Below are 12,539 nucleotides of genomic sequence, written 5' to 3' on the forward strand. Positions count from 1 at the left end.
TCAAGGAGATTTGAGGCTGTAATTGCTGACAGGTGCATCAACAAAGTATTAAAGTATGAGAATGCTTATGTACGTGTTATTTCGTAAATTTTTATTTTTAATAAGTTTGCAAAAAAAAAAATTAAAAAATCACATTGTCATTATGGGGTATTATGAGAAAACATGAATTTACTCCATTTTTGAATAAGGCTGTAACATAGCTAAATGTGGAAAATGTGAAGCGCTTTGAATACTTTCTGGATCCACTGTAACGTAATAGTGTGTAGAGTATCTTGATGATGACTGAAACCTAAGCTTTTGTCTTTTATAGGGATAGGTATTGATAAGATTTTATCTATCAGTTCCGGTTATTGATCCAATTCTTTGAGTCCCTTATTAATACCTCCTGCGAATTTTCTGTGTACAACAAGTAGGCTTAACACGTTTTCTATGTCAACATTTTGTTGAGTCTTGAAGTAAATAAATATGAAATTGGTCACTGGATCCTAGATCTCTCGGACAGGTTCGGTCGGCAAGACCTTATTTAGGACGTTGTTTTGGTGATTAGGGATGTCCTCATGTATTGTAATAAATATTCCAGAGAAAGACGAGCTTCTCTCAGAATTTAGAAGAATAGGTCTGATTTAAGTTTCTTTTGGAAGTATTTTAGACATAAGGTCAGCAGGTTAGGTGAATTTGTAAAAGATCTTGAGCTCAGTGGGACTATCCATCCATCTTCTTACACTTTATCCGGAGTTGGGTCGCAGGGGCAGCAGCTCAAGCAATGCCGCCCAGACCTCCCGATCCACACACACCTCCCCCACCTCCTCTGGGGAACCCCGAGACGTTCCCAAGCCAGCTGAGAGATGTAGTCCCTCCAGCATGTCATGGTCTTCCCCGGGGCCTCCTCCCAATGGGACGTGCCCAGAACACCTCTCCAGCGAGGCCTCCAGGGGGCATCCGGAAAAGATGCCCAAGCCACCTCAGCTGGCTCCTTTCGACATGGAGGAGCAGTGGCTCGACTCCGAGCTCCTCCTGAATGTCCGAGCTCTTCACCCTATCTCTAATGGAGTGCCCAGCCACCCTATGGAGGAAACTCATCTCGGCCGCTTGTACTCGCGATCTCGTTCTTTCGGTCATGAGCCAAATCTCATAGGTGAGGGTCGGAACATAGATCGATCGGTAAATCGAGAGTTTTGCCCCCTGTTCAACTCTCTATTCACCACAACGGTCCGATACAGTGACTGCATCACTGCAGACGCTGCACCGATCCATCTGTCGATCTCATGCTCCATCCATCACTCGCCCATGAACAAAACCCTGAGATACTTAAACTCCTCCACTTGAGGCAAGGACACTCCACCAACCTGAAGAGCGCAAGGCACCTTTTTCCGGTCAAGAACCATGGCCTCGGATTTGGAGGTGCTGATTTTCATCCCGGACGCTCACACTCGGCTGCAAACCGCCCCAGTGCACGCTGAAGGTCCTGATTTGACGAAGCCAACAGAACCACATTGTCCGCAAACAGCAGAGATGAGATTCTGTGGTTCCCAAACCGGACCCCCTCTACACCCTGGCTGTGCCTAGAAATTCTGTCCATAAAGGTAATGAACAGAACCGACAAAGGGCAGCCCTGGCGGAGGCCAACGTGCACTGGAAACAGGTTTGACTTACTACCGGCAATGCAAACCAAGCTCCTGCTGTGGTCGTACAGGGACCGGATAGCCCTTAGCAAAGGACCCCGGACCCCGTACTCCCGGAGCACCCCCCACATGGTGCCCCGAGGGACGTGGTCGAACGCCTTCTCCAGATCCACAATGCACATGTGGACTGGTTGAGCGAACTCCCATGAACCCTCAAGCACCCAATGGAGGTTGTAGAGCTGGTCCAGTGTGCTGCTACCAGGACGAAAACCACACTGCTCCCCCTGAATCTGAGGTTTGATTATTGGTCAAATTCTCCTCTCCAGTACTCTGGAATAGACCTTGCCGGGGAGGCTGAGGAGTGTGATCCCCTTATAGTTGGAACACACCCTCTGGTCCCCCTTCTTAAACAGAGGGACCACCACCCCGGTCTGCCAATCCAGTGGCACTGTCCCCGACCGCCACACGATGTTGCAGAGGCATGTCAACCAAGACAGTCCCACAACATCCAGAGACTTAAGGTACTCAGGACGGATTTCATCCACCCCAGGAGCCTTGCCACCAAGGAGCTTTCTGACCACCTTGGTGACTTCAATGGGACTAATCTGGTTAAATAAAGATTAAAGTCAAGTAGGAGGGGGAAGTGTTGTCTTTTTAAATACTTGAAAGACACTGGACTCGAGAGGATTTAGTACTGCTAAAACAGACTGATGCAGAAAGTGGCAGCAATGCAACAATAAGGATGCCGGCTGCCATTAAACACCACATAAGAAGAGAGGGTGCGTTTGATTTATATCACAAGAGCGCATTTCTGGGCTCACAAAATGTCTTAAGAAACAACAAAAAAAATGCATAAAAGTATTTAATTTACCCATATTGGTTGTCAGTCTGGGTAAATCTTCAGACTCTGACCCATCAGTTGTGCAGCTAATCTCATTTCCTCAGTGGAGCGTGCGCGAGACAAAAACAAATGTGTTTTCTCCATGGCGAGTGGTCGGTGTAATGTAAACTGAAGAACCAGTAAGGGTTAAGCAAAAAGGCTATTGATGTCAGTGGATAAGTTCTTATCGATTCTTAACAGGAACCGGTTTTGATACCCATTCCTAGTCTTTTATTGTATTATTTTAGGAAGCTCAGTTGTTTTGGTTTTTTTAATGCAGCACACACATTTCTGATGGTGGTTGTTGTTGTTGTTATTGCTGCTGCTGTAGTAGCAGTGCTAGAGCTTTTATTGTGAAAAAATAAGTGGTGTGCCCTTTTATCTTCACGTGTTGGTTGATGGCGACTCCAGTGTGCAGAGGTTTTTCCAGCCTCTGTGTCTGTGTATTTGTCATCTTGAAATAAGTATCAGCACAACTATAACTAGATGGACTTTTTTTGGTTCGTATGTTCCTCAGCACATTTGTCACTTTTCGTACCCCTCCCTCCTGTATCCACCTTTATCACCTGCAGCTAAACTCAACACAAATATAAACGCAACACTTTTGGTTTTGCTCCCATTTTGTATGAGATGAACTCAAAGATCTAAAACTTTTTCCACATACACAATATCACCATTTCCCTCAAATATTGTTCACAAACCAGTCGAAATCTGTAATAGTGAGCACTTCTCCTTTGCTGAGATAATCCATCCCACCTCACAGGTGTGCCATATCAAGATGTTGATTAGACACCATGATTAGTGCACAGGTGTGCCTTAGACTGTCAACAATAAAAGGCCACTCGGAAAGGTGCAGTTTTATCACACAGCACAATGCCACAGATGTCGCAAGATTTGAGGGAGTGTGCAATTGGCATGCTGACAGCAGGAATGTCAACCAGAGCTGTTGCTCGTGTATTGAATGTTCATGTCTCTACCATAAGACGTCTCCAAAGGCATTTCAGAGAATTTGGCAGTACATCCAACCAGCCTCACAACCGCAGACCACGTGTAACCACACCAGCCCAGGACCTCCACATCCAGCATGTTCACCTCCAAGATCGTCTGAGACCAGCCACTCGGACAGCTGCTGGAACAATCGGTTTGCATAACCAAAGAATTTCTGCACAAGCTGTCAGAAACCGTCTCAGGGAAGCTCATCTGCATGCTCGTCGTCCTCATCGGGGTCTCGACCTGACTCCAGTTCGTCGTCGTAATCGACTTGAGTGGGCAAATGCTCACATTCGCTGGCATTTGGCACGTTGGAGAGGTGTTCTCTTCACGGATGATGCGAAGGAGATGTGTTGCACTGCATGAGGCGAATGGCGGTCACACCAGATACTGACTGGTATCCCCCCCAATAAAACAAAACTGCACCTTTCAGAGTGGCCTTTTATTGTGGGCAGTCTAAGGCACACCTGTGCACTAATCATGGTGTCTAATCAGCATCTTGGTATGGCACACCTGTGAGGTGGGATGGATTATCTCAGCAAAGAAGTGCTCACTATCACAGATTTAGACTGGTTTGTGAACAATATTTGAGGGAAATGCTGATATTGTGTATGTGGAAAAAGTTTTAGATCTTTGAGTTCATCTCATACAAAATGGGAGCAAAACCAAAAGTGTTGAGTATATTATCTGTTTTGCATGTTAAAAAACATAGGATAATGATTATGATGTTTATTTCTGCTGTGTATGTGTCTGTGCGCAGTGTCCCTGAGTATGTCCTGTTTGCTGTAACTTGTCTTTGTCATGACTTTGAGATGTTTTAAGTAAGCCCTGCCTGTGTGTAAGCCACTTTGATCTTGGGTCCAAACCTTTTAATGTCCTAGCTAAATTATTTTATGTACAATATGCATTTCATGGGGTAAAATTGAATGTATATAAGTGTATAATGTTTGTCTTTGTTGCTTGTTCAGGGCGTGTACAGGTCCTATGACTCAGATCGCTCAGGGTTTATTAGTGCGGACGAGCTGCCGAATGCTTTCAAAGCTGCAGGTGAGATTTTTAAAATTACGTTGCACTTTTTCCTTCAAATATTAGCTTATCTAACAGTAAGAACCTGCCAAAACAAAAGTATATGTCCATGAAACATACATTATGTGTGGGGGAGAGTTTTGCTCAACTTGCTAATCAACAACATTGCCCATCCATCCACTTTCTTTACCCACTTACTCCAATTACGGGGGGTACACCCTGGACAAGACGCCAGTCTGATCAACATTAGTCAGAAGCAAATAGATTTCATATGTCGTCTTCGGGATATTTAAGTGCTCATCCTCTTGACTTCAGTCTAATGTAAACTGGTGTGGCCATTTGTATGCATGGTGCCCCCATTATCAGAGCCCATAAGTAATTTGACAAAGGAAATATAAGGCTTACTTTTCATACAAATCATCACTTTTACAGCCACTTTTCTTTAGACAAGTCAGGGGGTGGATACTTATACATTTCCAAGTCACTGAATATGTCTCAGACTTCATTTACATCAGTCATTAAGAAATACAAACAGTATGGTACCGTATCATAAATCTGTAGGCAGTTCCCTCACTGTCTGTGCTAGGAGACAAGTGAGGGAAGCCACCCACTGCAACTCTAAAGGAGGTAGAGGCTTTTGTGGCCTTGATTGAAGAAACTAGGTCATACAACTTGTGTCTGTGACACCATCAGTTATATAGCTTCATGTTGGAGTGGCACAGAGGAGGACTTTCTTAAAACGATTTGAAATTTCTGCTGTAGTTTGCCAGAAGGCATGTGGGGGACTGCGAGCCCAGATGTGATCCGTTTTCATGTATGAAATTCTTTCTGTGCCATTCCATGAAGCTGTGACAGGTGGTGTAAGTAAAGTCCCTCTGGCTTCTCCCTTGTTTTCATTCTGGGTCACCATAGCAGGTCTGAGGTGGATGTGCATGTTGATTTTGCACCAGATGCTCTTCCTGACAACTCTAAATTACGTGGAATGACTGGTGGTGTAGCACGCAAAAAAAAATGTACTGTGCATGCTCTCTCCAATCACAGCCGCAGAAACTTCTAATTTCAGAGTTGTCATAGGTGTCTTGGTTGCGTCCCTCACTTTTATCCTCCTTGTACTGTCACTTAGTTTTTGAATAGATCTTGAACTTGAATATTTGTAGCAGTCATGAAAAAACGACTGGGGTAGTCTTCAAACTTAACTCTGTCTGGACCGAGTAGTTCCAAAAAACTGAAAATTCCATCAAGATTTCAACCTGAGCGTAAAGAGATTGGTGGAAATAAGGGTCTGAAGTGCAGAAATGTTTTCAATTTACATTGTGCACTATATCACCTTGAACATTGATGGAAAACCAGTTCTTCCTGTATCTGCAGTAGGACCTGGGATTGGTATGCAGCTTCCCTTTACACAGTGTGTCACTTCTGCCGGATTCTCTTTCATAGAATGCACCTTCCAGGTCCCCTTGGCTGGGTAACTGGAAGACTGATTGAACACTGTGTGTTTCCTGAGTTTTATAGTAAAATGTGCCACATGACAAAATGTCACACTTTACAGCAGCTGTAGTCTGGGTTTTTATCCCCTGCTGGTGGAAGGCCCGACAGGGGATTATGTCGTGGCAATTTATGTCTGTTGGTTGTCCGTCCCAAAAAGGGTATAAGCATTCGGAAATTAGCTCCTTTCACACTTTTAGGAGAAATTTTGCAGGTTGGTAACATGCATATTATCATGGGCCCATTTTTCTAGAGTTATGGCCCTTGATTAACAAATCTTGACTCCGTCAGTTTCATGGGTGGGTGCCTGCATTCTGAAATCAGCTCCTCTTACACCTTTAGAGTTAATTTTTAAGAAAATTGGTACAATTCCTCGTTATAGGTTGGTAATAAACATATTGTAATATTGTACAAGATTAACACATTTTTGATTATTAAACTCAGACTGCCAGTTTCATGAGTTTGTGTCTGATATTTTGAAATCAGCTGTCACATATCTTGAAATGTTATCAGAACGTAGCAAGCACTTGTACAAAAGCAGCATTTGCCAGTGGGGGATGTTGTGCTTTCAGAGCACTCTTGTTCTCTTTGTGTTGGGTCACTCCTGTCAGACAGCTTTCATCTGTCTGGTTGTGTTTGCTGTTGTTTCTTGATGTAGTCAAAGTGAACAGTTTGTATCTGCTAGGGGAAAATAGAGGATTGAGCTTAAGTTGCCTCTCTGGAGGTTTAATGTAAGCCCCTATTTACTCCTGGCCTAATAATAATATTAAACTTTGGCAGCAGATCATTTAAAACTAGAGTAAGTTGAATCTAATACTTTTTTTCATTCACAAATTAGCAAGTGAAATGAACTTGTTTTAGTCTTGGAGTAGAGTTATTCGCTTCCAGTGAAGCCATTCCTAAAATGTGTATCAGCTGCAAATTGTGAATTACAGTGAGGAAAATAAGTATTTGAACACCCTGCGGTTTTGCAAGTTCTCCCACTTAGAAATCATGGAGGGGTCTGAAATTTTCATCTTAGGTGCATGTCCACTGTGAGAGACATAATCTAAAAAAAAAAAAAAAAAATCCGGAAATCACAATGTATGATTTTTTTTTTTAATAATTTATTTGTATGTAACTGCTGCAAATAAGTATTTGAACACCTACCAACCAGCAAGAATTCTGGCTCACACAGACCTGTTAATTTTTCTTTAAGAAGCCCTCTTATTCTGCACTCTTTACCTGTATTAACTGCACCTGTTTGAACTTGTTACCTGTATATAAGACACATTCACACACTCAGTCAATCACACTCCAACCTGTCCACCATAGCCAAGACCAAAGAGCTGTCTAAGGACACCAGGGACAAAACTGTAGACCTGCACAAGGCTGGCATGGACTACAGGACAACAGCCGAGCAGCTTGGTAGAAGACAACAACTGGAATCAACTCCACTTACCATGTTTAGAGGGTGAGAACAACCCCAAGAAAACCATCCCAACCGTGAAGCATGGGGGTGGAAACATCATATTCTGGGGGTGCTCTTCTGCAAAGGGGACAGGACGACTGCACCATATTGAAGGGAGGATGGATGGGGTCATGTATTGCAAGATTTTGGCAAACAACCTCCTTCCCTCAGTAAGCGCATTGAAGATGGATCATGGCTGGGTCTTCCAGCATGACAATGACCCCAAACACACAGCCAGGGCAACTAAGGAGGGGCTCCGTAAGAAGCATTTCAAGGTCTTGGAGTGGCCTGGCCAGTCTCCAGACCTGAACTCAATAGAAAGTCTTTGGAGGGAGCTGAAACTCCAAACCTGAAAGATTTGGAGAAGATCTGTATGGAGGAGTGGACCAAAATCCCTGCTGCAGTGTGTGAAAACTTGGTCAAGAACTACAGGAAACGTTTAACCTCTGTAATTGCAAACAAAGGCTACTGTACCAAATATTAACATTGATTTTCACAGATGTTGAAATACTTGTTTGCAGCAGTAACATACAAATAAATAATTAAAAAAATCATGGAATTCCGGATTTTTTTTTTTTTTTTTTTTGATTATGTCTCTCACAGTGGACATGCACCTAAGATGAAAATTTCAGACCCCTACAAGATTTCTAAGTGGGAAAACTTGCAAAATCGCAGGGTGTTGAAATACTTATTTTCCTCACTGTATCTGGAAACCTTTAATTGCACAACGTGAATATTGAAAAATATCTCACAAAACATGAACGCGGTTCTCACAAAATTTGAATATCATAATTATATATATATATATATATATATATATATATATAATATACAGTTTAAGTAGTTTATGGATTTCTTTTTACAGATCAGTTACTGCAGGAAGTCTTGATCACAAATCATATCAACTGAAACCCATAAACTACTTCAACTAAAAAATATATATTATGAATGATATTCACGTTTTGTTAGACCCGCGTTCACGTTTTGGGAGATTTTTTCAGTATTCACGTTTTGAAATTAACGGTTTGCGGATGATTCACGTTTTGGGGGTTAACACGCCCCTTTCTGACTGCCTATTGAAAATTCAAGTGGACACCCTGCCTTTTCAAAAGGGTAATATATGAGGTGTATTTCTGCCAAATGTGGTGCTTGCGCCACGATTTAAAAGATTCTTTTCAGTTATCCACTGCACGATAATGAGTGGTTTCTGTCTGGTCACTCTACCATACAGGCCTGATTGGTGGATTGCTGCAGAGATAGTTGTCCTTCTAGAATGTTCTCCTCCCTCCACAGAGGAATGCTGGAGCTCTGACAGAGTGACCACTATTTTCTTGGTCACTTCCCTTCTTCCCCAATCGCTCAGTTTAGACGTGTGGCCAGCTCTAGGAAGTCCCGGTGGATCCAAACTTCTTACATGTATGGATGATGGAAGCCACTATGTTCATTGGGACTTCAAAGCAACAGAAATGTTTCTGTACCCTTCTCCAGATTTGTCCCTCGAGGCAAATCCTCTGTCAGAGGTCTTCATGCTTGGTTTGTGCTCTGACATGCACTGTCAACTGTGGGACCTTATATGTAGACAGGTGTGTGGCTTTCCAAATCATGTCCAATCAACAGAATTACCCCAGTTGGACTCCAGTTAAGCTGTAGAAGCATGTCAAGGATGATCAGTGGAAACAGGAGGCACCTGAGCTCAATTTTGAGCTTCATGTCAAAGGCTGTGAATACTTATGTACAGGGTGTCCCCAAAAAAGTACTACAAAATAAAACCATAGAAAATCTATACACTTTTGGATACTGATGTCTGTGATGTGTCATCTTGAAGCATATCTCAGGGAATTTTTTTCTGTGGTGTTCATTTCTAAATTCACAAGAGTTTTGGCATTCACAAAATGTGCTCAATATGTGCACCGCTCCTCTGATTCAGCCAGATCTCCCTTTGTTAACATTGTGAACAATTCTCAGTTTGAAACTTCTTTACAGTCCTCCATATTGTCTTTTTGTCTGGAGGTTTTCTAACTGTAAAATCACATTGGTATTGTCGTTGAATGTGCACGATCGATTTGGTCTCAAAGTAGAATTCCACCAGTTTCCCTTCAGTTGTAAGCAGCATCCTCATTGGATCAGTCTCGAACTACATCCGAAAACATTCCTCACATATATCTTGATGTCTGGAGGAAAAAAAAACAGAATCCAGATATTGAATTCAGGGTGTTCTGTGTAGAATTTTGAGGACAAAAATTAATTTAATCCATTTTAGAATAAGACTAACATAACGTGGATAAAGTGAAGCGCTGGGAATACTTTCCGGATGTACGGTAAATAAAATTTTAAATGCTGTCTAACAGTGAAGTGACTGGGGTTTCATCCTTTCATGTTCTTAGGCTTCCCGCTAAGTGACAGTCTGTTTGCGATGATAATTCGCAGATACAGCGACGAAAACGGTAACTTGGATTTTGACAATTACGTCGGCTGCCTTGTGAGGCTTGATGCCATGTGCCGTAAGTTTTAACTATCGCTTCTTCATTAGTTGAGTAGCTTTGTCAGTTTGACAGGCAATCACATGATAGATTGTGACATTTTTTTCTACCAACCAAAAATGCACAGTTTAAACATTTTTATGTTGTACAGGTGCATTTAAAACCCTGGATAAGGATAACGATGGCACGATCAGAGTCAATGTTCAGGAGGTAAACTGAGATCACATATTTCATTTTAGTAGATTCAGCCAGAATTTGTTTTTTGAAAGCCTTTATATCTCTAACTTGTGTCCTTGTCTTTTCAGTGGCTGCAGTTGACCATGTACTCTTGAGTTCACTGTGTCCACCTGCCTTGTTTTTTGGAACCTTTTCTTCACACATTATAAAGTTTTTGGGTTTTTTGGTCTGTTCTTAGTTTGTGTTATGCACCATGTTGTTTATTTTCAACATTTTAGAAATGTGGCATTTCAGCAGAGTGACATCGTTTGCATAGAAAAGCATAAACCAGCATTCTCAGTGCTGGACATGTGTCTGCATGTCACACAAATGCTCATGAATGCTCTTAACGTGATACACGCTGTTGTGTATTGGGTCGCTACCATATTATTATATAATCAATATTATCTCTGTGCCATTTGATTTTGTCGTCCCTCTTTCGGTCACACTCAGCGTGAGAATGGTGGGGGGGGGGGGGGGGGGGGGGTGACGGCAACAAGCTTCTGTTGCAGTGTCTGGGGCTGATTTCACAAAGATATGCTCACCTGACTTATAGGCTTAACTTGTTTTGCACTTACAGTGTCTTAACACTAAAGTACAAGTGGACAGTTTCACGAAAAGAAAACCCCTTTACTAATTTTTAAACCAAAAATTGTAGTCTTGTCATACTGTTGTGTGTCTGGAGCACAAATGGCCTCTTTAACAGCCATACAACCTGCTGGGAGGGAAGGAACCAAGACGGCATCGTGTTTCGCCCACGCACGTGTTATCACTTAACTTCTTCAAAGGACTACGGTGGTTTGCATACAGACTGGTTGAGCAACATCTCCATGCTGCTGCTGTTAGTTTTGCTGCACCCATTGTTGGTGTTTGAAAACACGGATGTGGACATGTAGTGTAATTCACTCTGACTGTTGGCAGACTTTCAAATCAATCCTGATTGAAGAACTTATTTTCTAATTAAAGCCTCTATTCTGATTTGAACTTTCTTGAGCCTGCCCTGGGAATCGAGCCATTTAATCTGTTGCCATGTAAATTATAGGTTGTACCTTAACTGGTGCAACAGCATGAGCGGAAGTGTAAAACAGGTTGGTCATGGTTTGCACACACCCAGCCAACCCTGTCAGTAAATCTCGGAACATTGAGAGCAGTGCTGCCCAGCCCTGTCCTTCAGATATCCTCCACATATCCTGTTTTTGAGAATGGATTCACTGTTTAAAAGCGTTATGCAGCCTCATCCCCGAATGTCCTGTTCTCAGTTCGTCCTTACACATGCACTCATAGTTACAGAATCTATTGACCCTACCCGTGTTCTGGCTTTGGTATTAACTGAAAACATCTGTGTGGGTGGAGCAGCTTTGTGAATGTGATTATCTAGATATTAAGTGTGAGTCAGTGTCTTTATGAAACCGGCCCCTGGTGCACTTGTTAGTAATGGGAGATGATTTGGCTTCTTTTTTTGTGTGGCTAAAACTCGGAGAAAGGTTTACCTGCGTGAGTTAGATGAATTATGTTTGCTTATAGGCTGTAGCAAGCAAACAGATTTTTTTGCACACCGTTTTACTTCAGATGTCAGGGATTATAGTGCTTTTTACGGCTGGAAGCACTAATAAATTACTTCTGCACAATAAATGGTAGAATGTTAAAGTACTTAGTGTATCAAAATTTTTGTCCGTGATAAATCTAGAGTATAATGAACATGCTGAGAGATAATGATTCCGTGGAAGATTGTGAAAATGTGCCATCTGTCTACTTTTGATGGTGGACCTTTGCTGTATGCCTCAGAATATGATGAGCTTTGCATAACACTGTCTGTCCTGTTCAAAATGTATGCACCAGATAATCTAACATAGCGTGTGAATTTACAAAATGTAACAAAGATATTCAAGCCACTATTGCATGCAGCTTCAGAGAGCGATGCCATTGTTACTTTCTTATTTTTTCAGAAATGTTACTGAAATGCATAGCAAGATAAGTAACTGTGCCATATTTGCAATAAAAGGGGTACTGTATGTTACCAATAGGAGTCATTTTCTGCATGAATAATTGTATTGTAAGATATTTAATTTGCCATTTGGACAAAATAATTACAGAATCTCCAAACAATGTTATTACAGTGAGGCAAACAACCACCACCACGCCCCAAACAACTGAAGATGTGGCGTGGTGGTGGCACCTTGTGCTCATTGATCCCATTCTCATTTAAGAGGGTACCTCCAGCAATTGATTTGCTGACTATTTGGGATCTTTTAACAGCTAGTCCTACTAAGAAGTTTGATCCACTGTTGATTTTGCAAGTTTTCCTACCTACAAAGAATGGAGAAGTCTGTAATTTTTATCATAGGTACACTTCAACTGTGAGACAGAATCTAAAAAAATAAATAAAAAAT

At 42.0% G+C, this 12,539-nt stretch overlaps 1 protein-coding gene across 1 annotated transcript in view; it reads left to right on the forward strand.

Annotated features, from left to right (window-relative positions):
* capns1a (calpain, small subunit 1 a) overlaps nt 1-12,166 on the forward strand; it is a 32,739-nt gene extending 20,573 nt beyond the window's left edge. The window contains exons 8-11 of the mRNA XM_034178918.1: nt 4,461-4,539; nt 9,838-9,954; nt 10,085-10,143; nt 10,239-12,166. Coding sequence (XP_034034809.1) covers nt 4,461-4,539; nt 9,838-9,954; nt 10,085-10,143; nt 10,239-10,265 — 282 coding nt within the window. The 3' untranslated portion in view covers nt 10,266-12,166. The remainder of the gene's footprint in view (nt 1-4,460; nt 4,540-9,837; nt 9,955-10,084; nt 10,144-10,238) is intronic.
* The last annotated feature ends 373 nt before the right edge of the window (nt 12,167-12,539 follow it).

This window comes from Thalassophryne amazonica, chromosome 9 (assembly GCF_902500255.1).
Source record: "Thalassophryne amazonica chromosome 9, fThaAma1.1, whole genome shotgun sequence".
Classification (NCBI taxonomy): Eukaryota; Metazoa; Chordata; class Actinopteri; order Batrachoidiformes; family Batrachoididae; genus Thalassophryne; species Thalassophryne amazonica.